This window comes from Sitophilus oryzae, unplaced genomic scaffold, assembly GCF_002938485.1.
Source record: "Sitophilus oryzae breed Bouriz unplaced genomic scaffold, Soryzae_2.0 scaffold_1146_pilon_pilon, whole genome shotgun sequence".
NCBI lineage: Eukaryota > Metazoa > Arthropoda > Insecta > Coleoptera > Curculionidae > Sitophilus > Sitophilus oryzae.
Window position 1 is genome coordinate 668,022 of NW_022145778.1, and position 27,981 is coordinate 696,002.

General features: G+C 32.7%; 1 protein-coding gene across 1 annotated transcript; it reads left to right on the top strand.

Moving 5' to 3' along the window:
• The first annotated feature begins 152 nt into the window (after positions 1-152).
• Positions 153-27,786, top strand: LOC115886627 (glucose dehydrogenase [FAD, quinone]-like). Its single transcript, XM_030905873.1, has 10 exons — positions 153-284; positions 4,104-4,241; positions 4,507-4,722; positions 13,615-13,724; positions 13,986-14,142; positions 17,245-17,392; positions 20,831-21,025; positions 21,319-21,652; positions 23,915-24,112; positions 27,613-27,786. The coding sequence occupies exons 1-10, from the start codon at positions 227-229 to the stop codon at positions 27,784-27,786; spliced, it is 1,728 nt and encodes a 575-aa protein (XP_030761733.1). The 5' UTR covers positions 153-226.
• Positions 27,787-27,981: the final 195 nt, after the last annotated feature.

Sequence of the window (27,981 nt, forward strand, 5' to 3'; positions counted from 1 at the left end):
ACCAAGTACGTGATATAACGTTACTGTCCGCGAACGTGTTAATGTAAATATTTATGAGCCGTTTATCACTAGCCATATTTTTTTATCAGCTAATCAAATAAGTGTGCAGGTAACTAGGCAATTAGAATAATTAGTATTATCACTTTCTTTAGTGCACTCCATATATTAAAATTTTAACTATAAACAAAAGCATATTAACTAGTCAACTGCATCATCGAGAAATATCATGTACCGGGAGTTATATTTAGTTTATTGTGTACTTCTAGTGAGCATCTTCTCTCATGGTAATTTGTTTTTCTTTCTTTTTTCTTTAATTTAAAGTAAAAGTAAAGCCTTTTTACCGGCTTAGTGAGTGTCAAAATTGACTAAAAGGGTGGCATAATATAAGGTGTTCTAGTGTTTCTCCACAGAATCTGCATTCGCCCCTCTTTCTTAGCTTCAATCTACTGAAGTGTTCGCTGAGGAGACAGTGTCCTGTTGAAAATCCCGTGAATCCGAAGATTGTTCTTACTTCTTCCTTTTACAGTACTATACACTATACAGAGCGTCGGCTACCTCTCGCATGTACTTGGTGTGTGGTGTGTGACATTAGTGTTTCACAAGTTCACGGGACCTACAGTTTATCGCCGAATCCGAACGGCACTATTTGAGAGGCTGTACAAGGCAAATATACTCAAGGTGGTTTGCCATTGCCTTCCTTGAGGTGGCGGCTCGCTGGTCGCTCTATTCAGATAAATAAATATTTTTATTTAAATAAATAAAGCTGCTGTACTTTGCGATGGGAACTATCGAATGAATTAGACTATCGAATGGTTACTGAATGAATGATTTCAACTATCGAATGGTTTTATTCGAATAAAATCATTCATTCATTTTTATACTAAAGCATATGTGACAACCTCGCCGTGCGACTAAATGGTTATCGTTCAGCCGCGACTATCGAATGCTTTTGATAAATGAAATTTAGTATTCGTTTGATTTTTGTATGCGTCAGTGCATTATTAGTTCTTCTAAATTTTTATAACTTCGCCTTATAAATACTGTGCTATCTTTGCGTTTATTAAAATTTCTAAAATACTAAAATAGTAGTTTTTTTTAATTGACGATTGTGTGCTTGTGCAGGTGGTCAAAATTTTTCCGAAAATTTGTGTGATTTTCCGTAGCCAGATCTTTCAATTATTTAGTTTTATATGGTATATGGTCTACTTTTTAATGGTAAATTTTGAGAAGTAGCAATTTTTAAGAGAGATGAGATGAACTTACAATTAATTTTAAAAATATATATTTGTATTTTAGATGTTTTAATAATATGAATTAGTTGAACTTAATAATCATATTTAAGTAATGTGGTAGTAAAAAGTAAGAAAGTAAATGGTTATCGAACTCAAACTATGGGGTGAGAAAATTAAATTGTTAAAAGTTTTACACGTGCCAATTTAAAAAAAAGTTAACGATGTTTGTATTTTGTTTATGCTAATTCTCTTACATGTAGTTTTTTGCGAAGAAATATTTAATTTATTTTTTAAAGTAAAGGCCAGTAAAAGTAAATATTATTTTTAAATAGTAATATAAAGTGCCTAATATAAATAATTTTGATTTCTAATTTTTTATTTGTATTTTCCTTCCATTACACTGCATGCTTAGAAAATGAATTAATGTTTATATTTCATGATTTTAAAATTTGTTGTTAGTATAACAAATTAGTTCTGTAATTATTATTATTTAATAAACCAACGTTGCCACACAAAAAATTTAGAGACTGTATTATTTTTAAATGGGATCTAATATAAATAATTTTGACATCTAATTTGTTGTTTATATTTTGCTACTACTTAAAAAATGTTTATATTAAATGAATTTAAATTTTGTTGTTAATAGGTATAACAAATTATTACTGTTATTATTATTTATTAAACCATGCAGTCTTTGCTTAAAAACATTAAAAATAATTTTCCTGCATCCAAAATAACAAGTATTATTGCAGTATAACAACAGACTATTACTAAAAAAATGCAAAATATATAGACACACTATCCCTAACTAACTAAAGCCAAAAAATAATATTCTTTCCTAATATCAACTAATACCAATATATGGCAAGAGCGCCCTTCATAATGTATTTTCTGTGTAAATACTAGCACCTCAATAAAAAAAAATGTATCCTTATCTTTATCTGACTCGGCAAAAAATCAAAGATGCCGGCTTCTTTCATAGCATTGCCACCGACCGCTGTCGGGTTTCTCGGAAAGAAACCTACGTCGCCGGGCGACAACTAAAATCCAGTTAATATTTTATTATAATCGATCCTGACGAATAAATGAATTTTATAAATGAATGGTTTTTGCTGCCGAATTACTAGAATACAATATTTCAAGGCAGATGACGCATCTATTCGATAATTTTTATTCGAATAGTTTTCAACGAATGTTTTCTTACTAGCTATCGAATTATTCAAATGAATTGCAACTATCGAATGTTTCAATAGTATTCATTCGATAGTTCCCACTACTAGCTGTACTGGCTGGGGATCGAATCCAGTACCTCTCGCTCCGCAGATAGGCACACTACTGCTGTAACTACGGCCGGCCACTGTTACCTAAACCAAGGAAAATCTTTGATTTTTCTCGGTTGTAAGTTCTGAGAAATTTCTTCGAGTGTCTTAGACCGTTCCATTATTAGAGGATTTCCATTCCAGGTTGCTGATGTAATCTTCCAGGTTTTTGAGTTGATTTCCACTTGGGAAGAAGAACGGTTCTGGTCCAGTTAGTGGGAGTGTTCGCTCCCTTTTTAGCTAGATCGATTTTTTCATTACCTTTTATTACTTAATGGGCTGGCACCCAGTATAGGAAGACTTTGTTATCTTTGCTTAATTTGTTCAGCTTCTCTAGGCATCCTTTTTGTAAGAAATTTATTGTATTTCCTAAAAAATAGCCCTTCTCCATTGAGTATTTTGTTTTTGACGTCGGGTTCTATATTATTTATTAACGAGTACCTATATAAAAACAAACTTTAGAGAGATATATTTAGAATGAGTGGGAGGGGGGTTAATCACTGCGACCTTACAGATCTATTATGTATTGTGTCCCCCTTTCTTGAGTTATAACTCATCATACAGTCCCAGCGCTTTGACAAAAGCCAGTATAACTGGGACGGTTTTATAGAGGGTAGTTCTCCATCTCCAATATTAGTCGTACCAAAGTTCATGGCACGAATGATTGTCGTCTCGGCGCACTCAGTGATGAGGTGTACTAGTGTTTCCCCATTTTCCCCACAGAATCTGCATTCGCCGTTTCTTCTTAGTTTCAATCTACTGATGTGTTCATTGAGGAGACTGAGAGATTGTTCTTACTTAAATCCAGGAAGATCTTTGATTTTTCTTGATCGTAAGCCCTCAGAAAGTTTTTCGAGTGTTTTAAACCGTTGCAAGATTCCCATTCCAGGTTGCGGATGGAATCTTCCAAGTTCTTGAGTTCCGCCTTGAGTTGGTTACCACTTGGAAAGCAGAACGGTTCTGGTCCAGTTAGTGACGTGTTCGCTCCTTTTCTAGCTAGATCATTTGCTTTTTCATTGCCTTCTATCCCTTGGTGAGCAGGCACCCAGTGTAGGAGGACTTTGTTTTCTTTGCCTAATTTTTTCAGCTTCTCTATGCATTCTTTGACCAATTTCGAATTGATTGATACTGAATTGATCGCTTTTAACGCTGCTTGACTATCAGATAAGATGGCTATTTCTTGTTTCCGATATTTCCTATCTAAGATATGTTGTACGCATCTTTCGATAGCGTAGATTTCTGCCTGTAGGATGCTAGGGTAGGTGCCCATTGGTTCGGAGTAGAGAGATATATTAAAAATATAAATACAGTACTCATAGAATTTGGTTTTAGTTTCCTTTATCAATCAAGTCTTATGTAGCTCGTCTCAATCGTCTCAATCTGTGCCTCTCAATCTATATAACCTTGGGTTCATATAGTCAAAGGTCTCAATAGATTTTACACTCTTGCCGTTGAATAATAAATATAACAATAAAAGTTGTTCCACAAAGTTTTGTGAGACAGATGATAATTATTTTAGACCACGATTTAATTGATTATTACGTTTTTTCAGAGACTTTTAAACCAAGACAATACGAAAACTTTGAAGAGTTCTATAATATGGTACAAAGTAATATTTCTGCTGCTCAAAATTATGTGATTCCAAAAGATAATTACGACTTGGTCAAAACAGTAAATTCAACGACAGTTGGTAAGTTTGAGCTTCAAAGAAATACCATAGATATACCAGATGTGTCACCACAGTTGTTCAATAACAAATTTTTGTATTCATTATATTTTTAAGTTTTATTTTATGTGATTTATTGTAAAAAAGTCTGTCAGACAAAACTGTGAGATGGAATGCAATATTTGTATTAGTAAATAATACCCATAGGAATTTCTTTTGGAGTGATATTTTTTTTATCTCTGCTTTTTTTCGGAAAATACTATTCCTACTATTTTTGTAATTTTTCTAGAGTATGGTACGTATGATTTCATCATTATTGGAGCTGGTGCAGCAGGTGCAGTAGTAGCCAACAGATTGTCCGAAATTCACAGTTGGAAAATCCTGCTTTTAGATGCAGGAGGGGATTATGATGATTTCAACAAAATAATTGGCCTGCTTCTTTACGAGACGTTTTCTCCGAAGACATGGGGCTACAATACAACGGTTCAAAAAAACGGATGCTTAGGTAAAAATAAATCAGGGGGTGTCTCACTGTTGGAATCACATGTACCGGGTGGCCAACGAAGAATGGACGCCGGATGTAACTCAGAAACTACTTGTCGTATAACTTTGGGAAAAAAATTCTAATAAGTAAATCGACCAAGAGAAATCGCTGGAAATTATTTTCAAGTTCGAATTTTAAAAAAGATGACGTCACAAATTTTTAAACGTGTTTATGTAACATTATCGTCCACATAATTTTTACTAATATCTTGGTTAATTACGAGCCCTAACAACTATATTATGTTGGGACAAGGTCATATTTTGGAATTATTGCCCTGGTTTTTCAAAATGACTGAAAAATATATGTTAGATTTTTTAAATATAAACCGGCATATATCCTAAACAACTTGATAATATTTTTATGAATTTATAAATCAATCCATATTTACAGTAGCGGATTTTGTTCATAAAAGAACAAATTTGCTGACATCTAAATGTTGGGACAAGTATTTTTAAATAATTAATATCATCATAGGCGGCTTGTCTACAAACGTCACAAATGTCGCAAACTGGTTACTTCAGCATTGACAGCTTGTAAGTGACTCGATACTTTGAGTAGTGAGATTTACTGTAAGTAATTTTAATTTTTTTAATTTTCAATTTTTGTTAATTTATTTCAAAAGTAATGGTCCGTGGAAAGCTACAAATCAAAAACTACGCGAAATTATCATTCGTCAATACAGTACGGGAAAAACAATTCGAAAAATTTCTGATGATTTAAGTTCCAAAAACCACGGTCTTTAATATAATAAAAAAATACGGCGAATCTGCCAATGTAGACGTTAGAGGTAAAAGTTCGGGAAGGCCAAAAGTTGTATCTCAGAGAGATTTACGAAATTTAGCAAAAATTTGCAAGTCTGCCAGAAGAAGTACTCTTCGCGAAGTAACAGTTAAATGGAATACTGTAACTGGTTTAATTATATCAAGAGAATGTTGCCGAAAATATATCCATAAATGCGGTCTGGGGTTTTACAAGGTAAACTGTATTTTGTGTGGATAATCAATTATCTGAAGACTATTGATACAAATTCTTATTTAGGCCAAAGAAAAACCGCTACTGACAGAAATTCAAAAGAAAATTCGCTAAAATTGAGCAAAATTTAAATTATCGTGGACACAAAATGATTGGCATAAGGTCATATTTAGCGATGAGTCTAAATTTGATGTTTGCGTTGGAGATCTACGAAAACGAATAATACGAAATAAAGCAGAAGTTTTTCATAAAGATTGCTTAAAGAGGGTTGTTAAATTTCCTAAGGGAATTATGGTTTGGGGTTGCACGTCAGCAAGAGGTTTGGACAAATTCAATTTTATAGATGGTACTGTTAACGCCCAAAAATATGAACATATACTTGAGAACTCACTTTTGCCTAGTGCTCAAGAATTGTTTCCAAACGAAGACTATATTTTCCAACAAGATGGAGCATCGTGCCATTCAGCAAAATCAACTAAAAATTGGTTAATAATAATATAAAAGTTTTATCCCATCCTGCAGGTAGTCCGGACCTCAATGTTATAGAAACTGTGTGGCATAAAATGGAGCAATTTTAAGAAACCATCCTCAACAAACAATTTTTGATTTGCGGACAAAACTGCAGGAAATTTGGGATAATTTTTCTCCTCAAATGTGCCAATCTTTGGTAAATACAATGCATTTAGAGTTCAGGCAGTTGTTAAGGCGAAAGGTGATGTAACTCCGTATTAAACAAATTTCTTGTTGTGCTGTCCCAATATATAGTTGTCAGCAAATTTGGCTTGATTTTGTCAAAATCAGCTATTATCAAAAGTGATTTGTTTGCAAAGTTATAAACATATAGTAAAATTGTCTAGATCATATTGTAATGTTTGAGTTTAGAACACTAAACAAAATAAATTGAGTCGTTTTAACAAATTACTATTTTTATTGCAAAAAAAGATCTTGTTCCAACATATAGTTGTTAGGGCTCGTATACGTAGGTAGTTCTCAGATTAAAATGTTCGAAAGTCGGACAATCAATAATTTTATTAAAATTTCTAGGAATTTTGTGCAGCCATATTGCTTTTAACAGAAAAGGGCCAAATTTCGTATGGCCGAAAACTAGGGGTTTATTTCATGTAACGTCATTTAGCTATTAATCCAAGTTCGTACTGTTGTTTGAGTTATTTATTATTGTATTATAAAGTTTATGTCGTTTGGGTCACTTTTTATATAGCCCCGAAGATGCGAATGTTAACAATATGAACTACTGGTCCAAATCTACCCTGGATGCAAGTAGTTCAGCACCAAGGCCGTTGGTCGGTGCATGTTTAGGCAGGAATTCTAGGATGGCGAATGATTATCTGAATGAAATGAACTATAATTTCTAAGAGATGAATTGCCAATTTTGTTAGGGGATCCATCATGATGAAAATGCATTTGTTGCAATTTCATCAGCATGGATGCAGTTGGTGTAGATAATGCAGTTTGGTGCAGTTGTGTCGCATATTTTGCTATGAAAAGTGTGGAGCTTCTTTCTTGGATACCACTTACTTTACTAGATAGAGACGCTGGAGCGGCATATTTCCATGGCTAGCTAGGTCATCGGATTCAATATGCCTGGGTTTTAATTTATGGGGTCGAATCAAGAACGAACATGGAAAAATAACAATTAAATGATTTTAAAATGGAATTAAAATATATGTTTTGATATTTTAACGTAACCAATTTACCAATTTTTTTGTTTCCTAGCCTACTACCACAGAATATCTAGCTACGCAACAGAAAAATACTCGAAATGAAAGAGCTAAAATTGCACAAATAAAGTACTAGATGGCGCAACAATATCATAATCAGAATATAATTGGAAATTTTCAACTTTCGGTTTTGGATCGACGTAGATCGACGGCACGTCGACGGCCTTGAAGCTCGGCAAAATATGCACAGTTGCCAGATTCAAACAGACTTTAATTGGGATCCCATTCTTTTTCTGGTGTATAATAATTTCTTTCTATTCTTCGTTTCTTGTCAGATACACTTATATTAATTATTCGTTTGGCTTTTAAAATTAGAATAAATTACCTAATAAAAATAAAAAAATAAATTAGAAAACATATGCTCTCAAAATACATTTTTAATAACACTACTTTATTATGTTAACGAAGAAAATAACTTTAATTACCTTTAAAATTAATAATATACAGGGTGTTTGATAGTGATATTTATTAATGCTGAAACGTTAGTAATGAAATATACGTTTAATAATAATGGAAATGATTTATTAAAATGCAGTACAAAAAATGTTAATTGACTAAAAAAATTCTATAATAACAAATTTTTTCTGTTTGCCATGTTATTTATATAGACCTAAGTAGATTTTAAAAAGTGACACAGGTACAATTAATAATATATTAGTTCGGCATAAAATTTGCTGTCACCGACATAGTATAATAAATTAAAATTCGTAAAATAAATTAAAATTTTTAATTAAACAAATCTTTATAAAGAAACACAAGTATATCAAATTTGGGCCCAATCGAACGCCAGGAAATGGTATCGTAATATGGTACTACATTATGGTACCCCTTGATACGCTTCATGGTACCATAATATTGTAATGTCATCAAAAATACGCAAGTATAGTCAAATATGAGCTCAATCGAACGTCAGGAAGTGGTATCGTAATATGGTACTATATTAAGGTACCACTTTATATGCATCATAGTACCATCATATTAAAATGTCACCGAAGATACTTATACTATACCAAGTATAAGTCCAATCGCACGCCAGGAAATGGTATCGTATATGGTATTATTATGGTACCTCTTGATATGCTTCATGGTACCATAATATTACAATGTCACTGAAGATACGTAATATAAATATGCCAAGTTTAAGCCCAATCGAACGCTATGTATCGTAATATGGTACTATATTACGGTATAACTTGATATGGTACCATATTAAGTTTCATGGTACCATAATATTGCAATGTCATGAAAAATACGCAAGTATATATCAAATACCGTATGATACCGAAAAAAACGGCGTCCAATTGGCTGGGAAAAGACGATCGATGACATTTCCCATATAAATTTACACATAAAATGACAGCGGTTTTCATTTCATAGCAATCGCTAACGCCATTTTTTCCCGATCTTACGGTATGAACACAATTGAATGTCAGAAAGTGGTGTCATAATAGTAGAACAATACTTATTATATTGTCGCCGAATTACAATCAAAATTTAGGATTCAGTTAGAATCAAACGTCAGGAAGTGATTTTAATTCAGCTCGTAAGATTTAACTCCAACTAACATGGCAAGTTAAATACTTAAACGTTTGAAAAAAGAGCTCTAATCAATTTTTAATATGTTTTAAATGATGTAGCAAATTTGAACGTAGGCTTTATCAGGAAGTATTACAATATAAATTACACAATGGCAACACTGCATAAAATTCTTTTAAATTTCGTTTGTAGAAAACTGTTTTCTTTTAAATTTATCGCCCTCTGTTATGTAGTAGTGAAACTACCGCATCAAAATATCCTTAGAAAATATCTGATTTGGAGACAGGCTTTAAAAGTCTGTCTCCTTTTGAGACCTACGATTTTTTACATGTAACGAGGCCTCTGTTGCGTAGCTAGATATTCTGTGCTACTACTATAATTTTTAAACTATATAATCCTAAGCGGCAGCCTCACATAATTTATTCTCTTAATATCTCCGGTTAGAGACATGAAAGAAAATTGCGGTTTGCGCTGATATTTTGGAAATTTCGTGCTCTATTTAACTGTGTAAAGAGAAATATAGCCTCCTATTTAATTTTTTTATGCAAAAGCGCAATATCTGTTATGATGTCAAACAGCGCCCTCTAGCTACCACGAAAAAAATTGTGGAGATAAAATTTATACTGGAGATCATTAAGGAAGAAAAGCTCTTTTAAACGAGCCCTAGTTTGTTTAAATCGGATAACCCTAACCAGAGTTATCCTTATTCTAATAAAAGCAAGTTTAACCTTCCCCCACCACTTTATTTTATGAGATAGAGCAAAACACTCTATATCAAAAAAATTACAAATTTCTCGGTGATTACAATAGTAATATTTAAAATACCTGTTCACCTGCATATTTTTGAGAAAAACACTGTTTTCTGATTGGCTATCAACAAAACGCCCCCTAGCGGACATTTTTCGAACTTGAAAATAATTTCTAGCGATTTCTCTTGGTCGATTTACTTATTAGAATTTTTTTCCAAAAGTTATACGATAAGTACTTTCTGAGATACAGCCGGCGTCCATTCTTAGTTGGCCACCCGGTACATACATTTTCTTGGCAGTCGTTGCCATCAGTTTTACGGCAGACTGTAATTATATGGCAAATATAGGCTTGGTGCATTCTCCGCCGTTGCTGCCATCATCGGGGAATATCGTAAACAACCGGCATATACAAATACACGGATTTAAATAGCGAGTATACGAAGAATTTATTAAATTATAATTCTTGGTGTTAGGAAGTGTAATTTGTAAAAATTCTGAAAATAAAAATAGAAAAATAAATATTTTGATATCTACGGAAGGTCTAACTTGGTATTATAATTTATTATTCCAGCTAATTAAACTTTTTAGATGACTTCAACTACGGTAGTTAGCATAGCTTCACGCACTGATTTTGCTATCGGAGACATAACTGGAGCTATTTCGGTTATAACGATTTTTCCATATTATATTTTTCCATATATATTATATTCGATTGTCCATAAAAAATTAAGCACTAGTTGATTAAAACAAGTATACCATTAATATTGCAAATTATAATTTATCCTCTCATAGTATATGCCTATTTAATTTTTTGTTTATGTAATGGGCACTTTGTTTACTCACTTGTTTCGTTGAACTTATTGAATCCAGTTTTGCTTTTGATCAAATCAGTCTGAGAAGTTGTGAAGCTATAAAATGTTGTTTCGGATATCCGGAAAAGTTGAGTTATTGAATGTTATTGCACCCAACAACCACGTAATTACGCCCTCCTTCCAAGTGTTAACATTGGAATGAACATTTGAAATTGTCACAAACCAAAGGGACGCCCAGTTTGTGTTCTTTTTCACTTCAGAAACAAGTTCACACAGTTTTTCAGAAAACCTCGTACTCGTGTTTTATAGTTTCAATACCTGCTCTATTAAAACTAAAATACTTAAAATATCATGACAAAGCCACGATTTTCATATTATCTCAATGCGATCAACATCGGAAATACAGAGCGAAAACTTCTGATTTCTGCCGTATTGAGCGTTGCGGTCGGATCTTTAAAATCAACTGAAATGCACCAAGCCTATAGGAAGTTCAAAGTTGTTTAAAGCAAATTTTTAATGTATTTATGTAAAATGTTTGATGTGTAAAAGTTAAAATAATATTCCGCATATAAAAGTTATAAAATGTAATGTTCAGTTTAATAGATTTGGCGGGTGTGCACGTGTTGTGTGTGTGTAATAAACACACCGGAAAAGTCTAGGGATATTACAATTTTATCCAGCCATCGTCAGTAATTTTATTATATGCATTTCTGATATAAAATTAAAATTAAACATAAATAGTTTACAGGACGTATTGGAAATGAAAAATGCAGAAATTTACTGAATTTTTCAAATTTACCTTGATTTTTATTGAACTCAAAAAATACACACATTTTTTTTTTATTCTAAACTGTGAATTAAAAAAAAAAAGATAAAACCATTTTTTACTTAATAAAGGGTATGGCCTCCTCTACTGTTCATTACAGCCCTACATTGTCTCTCCATGCTCCTGATAGGTTGTCGATCTCTTCTTGAGGTACAGCCTGCCACGCTGCATTCACGGCCCGAACCAGATCCCTACGAGTTTCACGAGGCATACGCATTCCCAAAATTCTTCTTTGGACCGCGTCCCATACGTGCTCGATGAGGTTGAGGTCAGGAGATTGTGCCGGCCAGGGTAAGATGTTTAATTGATGAGCATTGATAAACTCACTTACCACTCTGGCTGTATGAGGCCGTGCATTGTCATGCATGAAAATGAAGTTTCTCCCAAAATCATTAGCATAGGTCATAGGTAACAGGACAGGCTCAAGAATTAAATCACGATATGTGATTCCTGTTAGAAACCTTTCAAGAAAAACGAGATCGGTTTTTCGGCCTAACTGGACTCCTCCCAAGACCATAACTGTTCCACCTTGATAAGGGTGCACTTCCTGAACATGATCTAACCGAATAAGATTTCCCGGTTCTCTCCATACCCTAAGTCTTTTCGAATCCGGATGAATTCCAAAGCGTGACTCATCCGTGAAGAGAACATTGGCCCATTGTTCATTCGACCACTGAACATGATCTTGAGCCCACAAATATCGTACTTCTCGATTTCCTCTCGTTAAGGGTTGAGCTCTCCAGGGGCGTCTACTTCTTAAGTTGACCTCTCTTAATCTATTGTGAACAGTGTCAGGACTAACGGTTACATTATGTGTTTCCTGGAGAATTAAACTAAGCTCTGGTGCTGTAAGAGTCGGTCGGCGTCGATCATTTAATTGTAAAAAATGATCTTCCTGAGGGGTAGTAATGCGATGTCGCCCTGTGTGCCTTTCTGCAACATCACCACTTTCACGGTAGCGTGCACTTAATCGCGATATTACACCTTGCCTTGTATTTAATGCTCTAGCTACGTTGATTTGGCGCATTCCAGCTTCGAGCATACCCATGGCCCTTAGCATTTCGTCTCTGTTAAGATGTCTACGCTCCATAATGTAGTTTAATACTAAACAGAGTTATTTGAATGAATTCTGGCCAGTTATCATAAAAAACATAGCCAGTACAGGTTAAATTCGAACAATTGATGGTAGGTGCTTTTTATACATTTGACAAAAAATGCACAAACACTTCTGCAAATATCCCAAATTTAGAAATAACTAGTGTGACTACTTCGTTTCAATCGAAGTAGAAAGAATCGGCCTACAAATATTGGTTATTTATTCCAAAACATTTATTTTAACTTTAATAAAATGATATCCCTAGATTTTGCCGGTGTGTGTATATGTTGAATATAAAATACTGTTATGAGTAAGCGCTATATCAAAATATTTATGCATTACAACCACAGGTTATAACTGTTGAAGGGAAACGACTGAAAAATATTTCGTATTATGGCGAAAAAAGTGCTGCTAATTTTTCATTATTTAGAGTCTCCATTATTTCAGTTTACTAAACTGAAAAAGGGTATTTAATATAACAGACGTTGCACTATACCTAATAGTAATCTACGATGATTAAACAATCTACAGTGATTAATTTAAGTCTTCTTTTTTCGAAATTTAAAAATGTCAACTTATAACTTACAGAATGTGGATAACTTAGGAGGTGGCAACATTGCATTCTCTCGCAAATATATAAACAAACAAATTTCACGAAACTGAACAAGCCGTACTCAAAAGTTTTTTAATATTTTCCGGTAAATGTCAAGAAAAATATTAAATTTTCAACATTTTTTTTTCGCAAAAAAACTCATGGGCGTGTTTCTGGGGTCAAACTGTACTACCAGTTAATACTTGCACTTAATAACAATAATACTTGCACTTATTTCTGGAATTATGGGATCAGTAGATGATTAAAACTCAAAATCAGTTTTAATCATCTGCTAATGATGCCAACATGGTTAGCAAAACACACGTCCAGTGCAAAAGAAAAGTGTTTTGTGGTATTGTGCTAAATTAGTGTCCTATTTTGCAGGGTTTGATATTTAAAATAAGAATGTTGGTATACACCCTGTATAAAAATATTTTGCTGCAGAAAAGACGCAAACATGTGACAGCGTTTACTTATTATCAAATTTATTACATTTACACGAATACACATTAAAATATAATGTTTTGTCAGGAATGAAGAATCAACGATGTTTTTTGCCTCAAGCAAAAGTTATTGGAGGTGGAACAACTGTCAACGGTGCTGTTTATGCCAGAGGACATCCAGAAGACTTTAACAGATGGGTCAGTATTTATTTTTATAAATTTATACTATACTTTTTTATAACACTATTTGCTTAGTTGCAAAATGCTTAAAAATCACCAAAATGGGTCTACTACTGGTGGTCAGTGTATTTGTATTTCAGATTTAATAAAAATATTTTTTTATATTCGTAAACTAGAAGCAGGTTCTATTTCAAACTTACAGACATCTTTGTCTACAGGGAGGTTCAGTTTTTAGTAGCAGGGCTTTAACAGATTATAGAAACAATTTCTTGTTTATAGGTATTTGTTTACAATAATTCTGGATGGTCTTACGACGAAGTACTGCCGTACTTTAAGAAGTCAGAAAAAGCTGTGTTTGAACCTAGAGATAGATTTTATCATGGCGACAATGGATATGTTACTATCAGTCAGCCTCCAGTTACTTCAAATTTGGTATGTATTTTTGGAAAATTTTTATATCTATAAAAATGTAAATGTCAAATTATACATGAAAATATATAAAAATAACGAACTGTTTGTTGACAAATCTTAGATTGCCCATTTTTTTAAAATAATCCTTATGAACTTTATATATTTTTTTATAATAATAGAATAGCAGTATTTAGATATTTTAAATATATTTTTTTCTTCTTTGTCTTTTTGCTTCTGTTACGTTAAGTAGTTTTTATCTTTTACGCAAATTTCTTTTACTGGTAAAAAACCAATGACAAGATTTTGACAGATTTAGTTATGTAGATGTAGAGAAGCCAGTATCTTAGACGGTTTTACAGAGGTTAGTTCTCCATCTCCGATATCAGCCGTACCAAAGTTTATTGAATGAATGGTTGCCGTCTCGGTGCACTCAGTGATGTGGTGTTTCCCCATTTTTTCAACAGAATCTCCATTCGCCGTTGTTTCTTAGTTTCAATCTACTGAGTTCATTGAGGAGACTGTCCTGTTAAAAATTCCGTGACAATCCGAAGATTGTTCTTAAATCCAGGAAAATCTTTGATTTTTCTCGGTTCTAAACCCTGAGAAATTTTTTTGAAGACCGTTGGAGGATTCCTATTTCAAGTTAGGGTCCAAACATAGTGAGCATTGCATCATGATGCTAGCCGCAATGCATCCTATGCGCACGTTATAAGTACTGTTTTAAAGACGACGAGTAAAGCCGGAGTCTCATGCATCCGAAATCCGATGGTACGACATCCGAAATTTGAAGTTATCCTGTGAAATAAAAAAAGCCTGTCACATACATCCGAAAGTTCGTTCCGAAAATTTTACAGTTTTGACATTTAGACCTGCCATTCCTATCAACAGTATCAACCTAATTACATGTATTATTGGAGAAACACTTATAAAAATAACTTCCTCGCCAAATATCCCGAAATTGCGCACTTCCCGCTAAACTTGTTTTTAAAAACGAATGTTTTCAAAAAAGTGAGGTTAAAAAACACACGATATCGTACAAAAGTTAAACAAAATTTAACTTCATACGACGTCGGACGATCAGTTAAAAATATCGGATAAAAATTGGTGTCAAAATATTTGGACCAATAGGAGCACCGTCGGATCGTCGTGTCATCGGATTTCGGATGCATGAGACTCCGGCTTTACACTCCGTCTTACGCTCCGCGCGCCAGTTCAAATCGTCAAGATATTGTTATAAACCTGTTTTTTTGTTTATATACCGTCATTGAATTATCGCTAAGCAAGTTACTGTGGAGCAGTGCGTAAGGAGTCGGGCCAAGAAGCGAGAGACCGGAGTTCGAATCTCGGCCGGGCCATAACTTTTTATTTATTTTTTTAACTACTGTTGTATTCTATAGTTTATTTTTGTAGTATAAAAAAAGGAACTATTTATTCTGTTATTTTTTAATCTCCGTTATTAATATAAATTGATTGTTGGTACAATACCTCATTTAATATAAAATAATATTCTACTTTTTGAAATGTATCGGGCCCTAATTGTACCTAAAAGTAATATATTTGACAGGCTTTTTTTATTTCACAGGATAACTTCAAATTTCGGATGTCGTACCATCGAATTTCGGATGCATGGGACTCCGGCTTAAAGCTTGATTTTCATGCATCCGTTGTCCGACGATACGTTGACACGATATTAATTTTATTGGTAGAATTTAAAGACTTTGATGGGTTAAAAAATAATGCAGTTTTTAAATTTATTGCATTTTCATGCCTCCGTTTATCGGATATACGTTGGTTTATTTGATATTTTAGTTTCCATAACGATTTTTCTATTTTACTTATATTTTTATTAAGGTTAAATTAAATTTGTCAAAAAAGTGTCAAAACGTCCGTTATCGTATGAACGAATCCGTTAACGGCGGCTGAAGTAAAATATTTACGGATGAAAAGTGGCGCGAGAACGCTATGACCAATCAGAGCACCGTCGGACCATCGTATCAACGTATAACGGATGCATGAAAATCAAGCTTAAGTGTGCGTAGGATGCATCGCGGCTAGCATCATGATAAAATGCTCATTATGTTTGGACCCTTACGGATGGAGTCTTCCAGTTCTGCTTTAAGTTGGAAAGCAAAATGTTTCTGGTCCCATTATTGGAGTGTTCTCTCCTTTTCTAGCTAGATCGTGTTTTGTTCATCTTCTCTAAGCATTCTTTGATCAACTTTGAATTGATGGTTATTGAGTTATTCGCTCTTAAGGCTGCTTGACTATAGGATCAGAAGCCTATTTCTTGTTTCCGATAGTTCATATCTAAGATTAGTTGAACGCACCTTTCGATAGCGTAGATATCTGCTTGAAGGACGCGGGGGTATAGGCCCATTGGTTTGGAGTATTTAATTTTTGATCCAAATATTCCTATCCTTGTTAATATATCTGTTCCACAGTAGTTTACTGTCCAGTGTTATTCCCAGATATTTGATTTCCAGTGACAGCATTATTTCTGTTTTCTTTTTCATCTAGTGTGGTTCTTTTCGGGTATTTCAGACCGTTCGTTCTTCTGAATGGCACAGTTGCGGCCGACAGTCCTGCACCATCTCTCAGTGATACCGAGCCCTCTTTGCATAATATTACACAGGGTGCTTTCATAAGGTTTTTATGACACTAATGGTTGTATTTGCATTTGAAGGAAACTAATTTTTAACCATAGATTCGTTAATCTTATAAATCTTAGTTCATTAAAGTTTCTTAACTAAATACATCTGTTATACTCTACTGATTTTAACAAACCCCATTACTAAAGAATAGCAGAATCTTTGAATATAATCTGAAATAAAAAGTACATATCAAAGAAAATAAACTCAATGAAACCTAATGGAATCGTTTAAATCCCCGAAATTTTCGTTCATTTCTTCGAACATGCAAATGTTAAAAATCTATTTAGCAGTAAAGTGGTAAATTTACCTCCTTATGTTATGTATGAAATGGCGATCGCAGGTTTAGGACCAGGAAATAAACAACTTTTTATTTAAAAAATTGCGGACGTTTCGACGTGTATTTTGGTCTTTATCAAGTCTATTTAGCAGTATTGAACGTTTCGTATATTCCCCTTCATCCTTTTTCCTATTTCCAGCCGGCGGAGTTAATTCGGCTCAAGTGCTCCTGCTCTCTGGAATAGGCCCGGAAAAGCATTTGAGGGAGGTAAACGTACCGTTGGTTAAAAACCTGCCTGTGGGAGAGTATTTGCAGGACCATGTCATGTTTATCGGCTTGGCAATCAGGTAAGATCAGACAGATCATACGGAACGATCAACAATCATTAAAACAGTTGGATACCTCTGGTGAGTATGGCACTGTAGGAAGATCACTAGCGTCAAACTAAACTAGGGTTGCCAACCGTCCTCTATTCCAGAGGACAGTCCACTTTTTGATCTCACTCTCCTCTTTTCTCTCACGTATTGAAAAGGACCTTTTTTTTACATACCAAACTCAAAATCTTAAAAAGATTCGTCTATTGCCACAATGCAATGCTTTAAAAATTTGTTAATCTGCGTCTTTCGCTACTCCCACTCGTTTGTATAGAAAAGAAAATGAAGCTGAACCATTTTATGTTTACTGACTGTTAGCTTATGTTTTGAAGAATATTTTTTGTTGAAAACGGTTTATTTAACAAGTTTTAAGTATCAATTATTTTTAAGAAAGTAAGAAAGATCATCAATCGTATATACCGTTTACATAACTTTTTGATAAATCCTAGACATTTGGGCGATGTTTCAAAAAATGTTTTGCCTGTGTGACTCTTTTTTACTCCCCAAGTAGCATTTTCACGACTTGCGACCACATGTTTACTAATCACAACGTTGGATTAGTTACAAAAAATAGTTAGCTCCCTACCTTGGGTATTAAAATAAATTTTAAAGTTTTTATAACGTTGTGCCGACGTTGGACTAGTACTACAGCAAAGTAGGAAGCTTCTGCGACGTCGAATAAACGTTGTCTTGTAACCTTTTTTGCTTAAGTGATCTTTAGGTGATTCGGACAACGTAGTTACAACGTTGGACAATATAGCGTTTTCCGACGTCAGTTTCAGGACCTATTCCAACGTTATGCAAACGTCGTCTGTTTTACTAATTCCAACGTTGTTTAGATTTCCTTATTCTTACGTTGGTAGGACGTCGAGTCACTACCTTTTTGCAACTGTATTGAACCATAACCTTAAATTTTAAATTTTCACTTCATTGTTCTGTTCAGTCAGACAGTTCAGTACTGTTTTTGTTTTTATAAAAAAAAACTTAATTAAAATGGGACATAAGAAAGGTACATATAAAACTAAATTTAAATATACATCGACATATATTACCGATAGTTTATCCACTCCTTCGTTTATTTATATTATAGAGGGCGGCACAAGCTAGACTCTAGGATGACTAAATTAGGCAATCTTGCGACTAGTATACTACCTGTTAAGGCCGAACTGCGAGTTTATTAGTCCAGTATGCGACTACTCGAACTACTCCATCTTAATCTCCAAAACAACAAAGTGAAAGCCGCCATGTTGTTAAATAAGAAAATGTTTTGTTCCTAAAATAGCAATTCCTGCTTTTTGAATACATTAACTTGAGATATTTGACCCTAAAAAACACGCGGAAACAATTTTTTCGACTGCGAATAAATTATTCTCATTTTACTAAAAAAAAAAATTCAAGAAAATTTTTAAAACTTCTTTAATTTTAAGGCCCATTAGTATTTTTCAAAGTAGAAACAATACATTTATCAATAAAGTTGTTTGCGTTTAACTTTTTTGCCTTGGGTAACGAGTTACAAAGTCGGTTAAAGTGTTTCAATAATTATGATCTTCAAACATCCTCCACACTTAAATACTTTGGTTTTGTTTTCCTTCACTGCCATCTGACATATGTCTCTAACTAAATCATAAAAGTAATATTTTTACTATAATTATCCCAATTTAGGATAAAACGCGACTTAGACGCCATATTAGTTGTGTATTTCTGTGAATTAGGATTTTAAACAACGTTGCAGTTTGTACTAAATTAGGCTTCTAGCCAACGTCGGTATCCAACGTCGTTTCGACCCAAAAATTATTCTCCAAACTAGTCCAGACTAGGGTTGGCACGAGGTTGTGCCGACGTTGCGCCCCGACGTTTGGTCGCGTGACACAACGTTGTCCCGACGTCCAAATGCTGCTTGGGCCTACTTACTCATTCTCTATTTTTTATTTTGAAAGTTGGCAACTCTACACTAAACCAATAATTATAACTTTTTTATTTCAATTTTTGACGATATTTAAATTGGTTTTCCATAACAATGTGAGACCAATCAAAACGAGATGAGGAATAAATGGACTTAATCTAAAGGTTTTCTAATTTAATTATTGAATAAGTGTATTAAAAAAGTATTGATTAGTGCTAGTTACATAATTTTTTCCCAAATTGATGTAAACCCAAGTCGGCCTAAATTTGACCCAAGTCTTGACTATACAAGATAAAAGTCTATAGGTGGCTTTGATAAAAAACAACTGAGTGATTAGTGGTAGAGTTAAAGCGCGTTTACACGGGGAGTTAAGTGAATTAATCAAGTCACTTGAATTCACTTCAGTCAATTTGCAATATGACTCTCTAAACTCGACAAATCATGTCTATTGACTAAGGAATTTGATTGAAGTCTCAATTGACTATTGTTTAACTTTTTACGTTCCAGTGGTATTTTTAAAATGGCGCAAGTAGGTGGTCAGAAGAAAATTCTTTAAAATATATATGAAAAATATGAGTTTTTATGGAACACATAGAATCCAAAATACAAAATTAGTTAAAAAAGAATAATGTCTAGATTAAGTCTGTAAGTTAATCTGAGGAGAAATAGCATTACACATTAATGTATCTTGTTTTTTAGTTATTTTTTATATAACATAGGTGCAATTTTTTTCAAAATTTAAATTGGTTTGCAATTCTTTTTATAATCTCTAGGATCTTTCTAACCGTAGCCCAGATAATAAAGTATTAGACCCACCATAAGAAGTTCTGCGGCTAATCCATTTTCGGACTCATGAATTTATTTCTCTTTTACGTCTTGTTTTTTTTACGTTTCTGTTAATTATGTTGCCATAAGTTTAGCAGTTTGAAGTACAGGGTGGTTGAAATTGATCTGTTTTAACAGAAAAAAAACTATTTCCTGACTAGATAGAGCAAAACCGACATAGATGTCATGGGCTCGATTTCTGAGACACGTTTAATTACATAAACCGCCTGTTGGTATTTTCACTACCAAGTGAGAAGTGAGTCTTTTTGAATTTTTGACCATTTTGAAAATTGTCCATAACTTTTTTATTTCTCGGAATAATAAAATTTTGTAAAAACGTTCTTAAGGCTCTTTTTTAAGCACAATCCAATGGCGTAGTTTTTTCTATACTTATTCTTTTTGTCAGAAATAGTAAAAAATATAATTTTTTAATGAAATCATAGTTGGCTATGTATAAGTAAAAATATGCTGGCATTTAACCCTTTCCAACGATATAAAGTTATGGATATCTATTCATAAGATTACATATTATTACATATTTATATATAATAGTATATATTATTATATTAATTTTATGTATTATATATATAGTATACATATTATTTTTTCATATTTTTCCTAACAAAACCAACTGTTTCATTGGTAAAATACTCAGCATTTCTAAATACGTTTTCTATTTATAGGACCAACGTCATTTTTTACAATGACACTTTAAGAGAACTTTTAATGAGGTATAGAAGAAATCAGCGACCCTTGATTTCATTATTCGACAGTATTGCTTTTACAAATATCGACAAAGATACTAAAAAACGGCCGGATATTGAATATCTTGTGACAGTTCCGCAAAATCTAACAGACAGGGCTTCGATATACAGCAGGTATAGTATTTTTATGTTTTATAATTTTAGAGAAATAGTCTACATATACCGGTTGCGGTATTCCAGTAGCACAGCACGTGCTCTATGGTTTCTTCTTCCTCTCCAAAAAAAAAACTTAACTTTGTTGAATATTTTAATCGTTATGATATCACATATCTACTAAACCGACATTGTTCGAAAGTATCCGTATCTATCTGGTCAATTTTTTCGTTTCCGCTGCACTCATTGATTTGAAATGTAAATTATTTTTTGTCTTTATTTTGTTATGATATTTAAAATATTTTTATCGATAGCCTTAACGATGAATACTTGGCTGCTATAAAAATCAACACTACAAGTGACTTGATAATGTTGACGATATTGATGCATCCGAAATCACGTGGTACGGTGAAACTTCAATCCAACAGTCCCTTGGATGTGCCCTTGATCGATCCTAACTACTTGGCTGAAGAAGAGGATATCGAAAAGTTGTACCAGGCAGTGAAATTTATTGTGAACTTGAACAATACCGAGGCATTTAGGAAGCACGGAGCACAAGTGGTGGCATTTGACTATCCAAATTGTGAAACATTTAAGAAATTTAGTAAGGGTTGGTGGCAGTGTGCCATAAGACATATGAGTACTACGGTAAGATTTCTTTTGATTATTTTTTTTATTTGCGCCTTTTTGCTTAACTTTTAATATCGTATTCTACTTATTTCCTTCCAGCATTTATGTTTCACAATGTTGTTTTTGTAGTTCTTATCACTAGCATCAAATATTGGCATGTTGCCCTTTACTAATTCAATAAACAATTCGTTTTTTTTCTTTGTTGAATTTACTCATGGCGCATGGTATTTACGCGACGTCCGTACGCTACAAATGCTCAAAAATGAATAATGACGCAGCCGTCACATCTTGAAGCCACGTCCAGCTGTTGAACGCCGCGTTCAACATGAAAGCGAGACCGCATGTATCCATTTTACACTGTAGCATATACAGGGTTGTTCACCACATACGACACGGAGTATTGTAGCTAAACGATTAGATTTTTACAAATTGTAAGTTTTGGGTTTGTTGAAGGTCTGTTAGAGCTACAATTTAAAAATATTTTTACAAGATACAGAGTGTCTCAAATAAGTAAAAAATATTATAGTTGTATTTTTTTAAATGGAACACCCTGTATATTATTCTATTTTTGGATTCTACGATTGAAATAAAGGTAAATTTTATTAAGGTTTATCACACTTAAACCTTGCCGTTTTTGAAATATTTTCAATTTTATGAAATTGCAGTAAAAATTTTAAGGCTTTACTTCTCCTAGGGTATCAAAGTTTTTAATACTAAATATTTACTGAAGATTATTTATTGATCAGATATTGTGTTGCAATAATAAAAAATTTTACTACCTTATACAGAGTGTCCAAAAATTTATATTAAATAATTACTAGCTTTTAAACGGCAATAACTTGTTTCATTTAAATGGAACACCCCTATATATTTTACGTGAATCAGATGCATAATGTAATTGTCTATCAAATTGTATTATACCATTTTTACCCATCTCTTCAAGTTTTCGTAGAAATTGCATTTTGTTATAATTTAGACCTCATTTATCACTATACCCATGGAATATTGACATTTCAGATTTTTTATAGCACCATAATATGTACAAAATGTACAGGTGGTAAATATTGCATGCCCATTGGCATACAAAAACTATTTAAATCTTTGTAAAGAGTATACCAATTAAATATACCACCATTATTTCCTACTAAAAACACCAAAAATTAGTTAATTACATACTTTTAAATTGTTTTAATTAATAAATTATTCTAAATAAATGTGGATTTGGCTCAGAAATCAATATAATAATAAGTTATGAAAATGAATGTCTCTGTTTTTATAAATAAGCATTCGTCAATAAATGAAATAAAAATTATATAAGGTGTTACTTTTTACCACACTGTGTAATACACACACACAAAATTCAGTTTTTAGTATTTGGAACAATTATTACTACAACGTAAACAGTCAATTAATGTAGTTTGAATACTGGGATCATATTAATTGGTCCTCTTTAACAAAAAATATTTAAACAGTTTTTTTATTTTTTTAATTAAATAAGCGAACTATATCAACAATATTAGTATATGTACCCTTTGAAAATTTGTTTACATCTTTAAAAATAAGCTAAAATGTCAATATTCCATGGGTATAGTGATAAATGATGTCTAAACTATAAGAAAATGCATTTTCTATGAAAACTTGAAGAGATGGGTAAAAATGGAACAATACAATTTGATAGACAATTACATTATGTATCTGATTCACGTAAAATATATAGGATGTTCCATTTAAAATTAAACAAGTTATTGCCGTTTAAAGCTAGTAATTATTTAATAAAAATTTTGGACACTCTGTATTGGAGTCGTAAAATTTTATTATTACCACTATATATGACCAATAAATAATCTTCAGTAAATATTTAGTATTAAAACTTATACCCCTTGGAGAAATAAAGCCTTAAATTTTCTGCAATTTCATAAAATTGAAAATATTCAAAAACAATAAGGTTTTAAGTGTGAACTTAATCAAATTTATCTTTATTTCAATCGTAGAATCAAAATTGTTCTATTTAAAAAAATACAAGTATAATATTTTTTACTTATTTGGGACACTCTGTATCTTGTGAAAATATTTTTAAATTGTAGCTTTAATAGTCCTTCAACGAACCCAAAACTTACAATTTGTAAAAATCTAATCGTTTAGCTACAATACTCCGTGTCGTATGTGGTGAACAACCCTGTAGACGCTGCGTATAGCGTGACGCTGTATGCGGCCTACAGCGTTTATTGGAGACCAGTGCCTGAGATACACATTACTTATTTAGAATTAATATACTCGTAGGTCTATCATCCATCGTCTACCGCCAGAATGGGATCAGATCCATCAGTATCAGTGATAAACACTAATCTACAAGTGCACGGCATTTCCAAACTGAGAGTTATTTGCAGTAGTTCGATGCCTGAGGTGAATACTGGACATCCCTCAGCGCCCATAATCATGATAGCTGAGAAAGCCTCAGATATAATTAAAAAATATTACGGAAAATTGTGATAAAATAAATATTATATTTAAATTATTAAAGAAATTGTTTTATTACATTTTTTGCTTGTCACAAATTAAAAAAAGAAAGGTGTAAAAAATGGTGTCTGTGATGGATGTAATGGTTAGTAGAAATAGTATTAGCACTGTTCTAATATTTAAGGGGGTAATTCTTAAACCCATTCTAAGAAAGACATTTTAAATGAATGTTTCCTAAAGGCGGATTGACACAGTCCAAGTCAGTGATGCCATTACCAAAATTTCATTTTCGGTAAATAGCTTCGTCAGATATCGGTAGAAATCGGTAGATTGGTTATTTAACACTTTAACACATATTTTTATTAAGACGTGCTAAGAGTAAGTCGTTTTTGGGGTATAAAAAGATACTTGAAAAATACAAACAATACAAAATTGTATATTAAAGATGAATACGGAGCAAAAAACTCTTTAGTAAATTAATAAATATCGTTTTAGTCCCAAAAAATTAGAATTTTTTCTATGGACGCTCTTGCAAAGTCCCTCCAAGTATACAGTGTGATTCGCTAAGTATGCAACTGTTAAGTCTCAAATGAAGGAAAAGCCGGCTTCACTCTTTATTTACTCTTACGTATGTACAGTATAAACTTTTTATGCAACTAATTACAATAATAAAACATTATGCGATGACACGAGATAAGTCTATATCACACTCACTTCTTGACGCTTTTCTTCTTTTTTGTTTTCCTGCAGTGTTGCCAATGTACAACACATTCCTCCCTCCTAGTTGGGGTGGAACTCTAAAGTCTTCTAGGTATCTATGTGGACGGCATTGTCTTCTTGGTCGGCTGTTGTCTTCGCCGATTAAAGGCGTTTTGGATTCTACTGGTTTGGCCTGTTCTGGAATGAGTGGTTGACACGTTTCACCAGTTGTTGGATGTGACTGTTAGGGCTCTTGCGTTGGTGTCAAGTTGGTTTCTTCTTCACACTCAGAAAAAAAATGCATTGTAAGATGCACAATAAATCACGTTAAAATAATTAACCCGTTCTATGGAATTCGATTTACCTAATTATTTGTTTTATAAACGATTGCTGATAATATAATATTGTTTTATATACATAATAAAAATTAAAGCATTCGAAATAAAGTGAATACTGTTTTATTGGATATCTAATATTTAGTCCTTTTAAAGTAATTATTACTCTATATGTTTCAAAAGAACCACGTTTAAAATAAACTGGCATTGCCTTGTTATTTTTGAAAAGTGTCGCTTATCTATTTATTACAATAAGACATCCTTATAATAAATTTATTTTAAGCACGAGAGTATTTTATTTCTACAAGAATTGCTAACATTTCTGTTAGGCTTTTGCCACGTGATTAATATTTGCCAATAGAAAGTCATGCATTTGAGGTGGACATCGAAAGATGGTGTTTGGCGGTATTGACAGGATAAGCCCGATCAGCTACACGTTGTTGTATGATTTTTGTCGCGTTCCATTATTTTGAATAGTACAATGATATTTATTGTATATGACAGTTGTTAGTGACAAAAAGGAGAATTGTATCGTTTACAGGTAATGTGTTGTTTAAGTAGTTGTTTAGAATGATCAAACGTTAATATTATTTCAGTAGCATTATGGCGGCCAAATGTTTTCTTGAAGAGTGATGAAAACGACGCCGGCCGAAATGATTTGATTTGCATTGCGCATTGTGATTTTGAATTTAACGCTGGACAAAGATTCCCAACAATTCAAATTTGCAAAATAACTCTTCACTAAGATGATGAGAATTCAGATGTAGAGGAATACGAGAAGTCAAGCTAGCAAAATTGTTAAAAGGTGGAACTTACTACAGCTCGTACCAGTATAAAAAGGTAAAAAAATATATTGATGAACATTAAAAAGAATGTACAAGGGTGAGTCAACGATAGAGCCAGGTCCATTATCTCTCCTTTGTTTTGAGTTTACAAAAATATTAAATAAAAGTTATAGGGAGGGGTTAAGATACACATTTTAAAATTATTGTAGAATATACAAAGTGCTTCAAAAGTGTTGCCGGATATAACATTTTTAAATGCAACGCCCTATTTTTTATTTATTTAAATTTTACGTAAAATTATATAACTTTTTATCTAATAATATTTTTTATAATATACAGGATCCCGGCAGTAGTGCGTCGGGCATCTGTAGCTCCTAGAATAATAAACTTCCACAATTTTGTTTAAATTCAAACCTAAAGTATGTACGAGGATGTATTTCAGGAAAATATTTCAATTTCTGGGTGGCTCAAAAATGTGTAAGTGGATCAGTATGTTTTTTTAAATGGAACACCCTGTATATTATTGCATTTTGGCTTCCTTTTATTACACTTTACATAATATATTATATATGGTAAATATATTTCCATAATATCAGAATATTAATAAATAAATAAAAATATATTTTTTCCAACCTTCCTTACTTTTTTTGCTATGAAGCACCCAGTATGATACAATAATTTAAAACCGTGTCTTAACCTTCCCTATAACTTTTGTATTTAACATTTGTTGTAAACCTCCCAAACTATTATTGAGATAGACACTCTATTGTTGACTCATCCTGTACAGAACAAAAATTTGTACAAGGTTGGAAGAAGTGTCTTACTCAATTGCAATATTTTTCGCAAAAGAATGAGTGATTGACTTTCGAGGTCTTTCAAGAAATTTAAGAACCCCACTTTTTAAATTCAACATAGCCACGGTTTTCTCATCTATAAATGGCCAAACCAAACCTAAAAATACTGTTTTTGCAATTATACGATTCAGAAAACCTGCAAATCCTCTTATACCCTGTATAGAAAAATTTCTGTTTCAGGTTAACTCCAGTTTTAAGATGGAGAAAAGTATATCATATATTTAACTAAACGTTGCTTTCTTTTTTAGATTCTCTTTGAAGGAATCTGACCTTTGAAGGAATCTAAGACAGATCAATTCCAGGACATTACAAAAACCAGTTGTCGCTAGACAAAATTCACCAGGATACCCTTATATCTATTTTTTTTATTTTGGAAGACATTCAATACAATTGTATTTACCTACTTATCACCAAAAGATTAATTCCGAAATAAAGTTATTTTCCTAATAAATTTGATATTTATTTCATTTAAATTGTTAGTACTGATCCTATTCGATTAAAATCAACTCAAGCTTTAAACAAAGTGATATATTAATAAATCATTAAGCACTGCATTTGAAAATATAAAGAGAAAAGCTTGAAATAAAAGGAATGTATTTGAAAAACAAAAGGAAAACACTAATAAACAAATGTATATTTCTTTAAATCAAATAGGCAGCATTTTTATCCTAAATCTGATATACCACTAACAATGACAATGATCATGTATGTTTTATATGTACGAGTATATGCATAAAATCAGTAGATATCTTATTAATTCAATTATTACCATTAATGAGGCCAAAACATGTTTGATTTTATTTGATTCATTAGCATTATTTTTGATTTTACAACGTTTTTTCTCTCAGTGCAGTAATCCTAGCAAGCATTTGGTCAGTATATCTTCTAATGATGCTTCCATCAGATGTTTCGACTCGATAGCTCAAACGACCTGTGCTTTGAACTATAGTGGAAGGAATCCATTTCTTTCCAGGTCTGAATGGTCGGGCATAGACTTTGTCATCTGGATTATCACTTTATGATTCTTTAATCCCAATAAGATATTGTATCTCTAATTTTGCAGTCACATCTTTGGTAAAATCTGGTTGTACTTTATCAAGTAAGTCTTATTTCTAATAAAAGTTCAGCAGGCGATCGTCCTGTTAATGCATGGGGGGTGATATGTTGTCTGATGAGGTATCGGCTTAGTTTTCATCTTTGCATTTTTCTTCAACGCA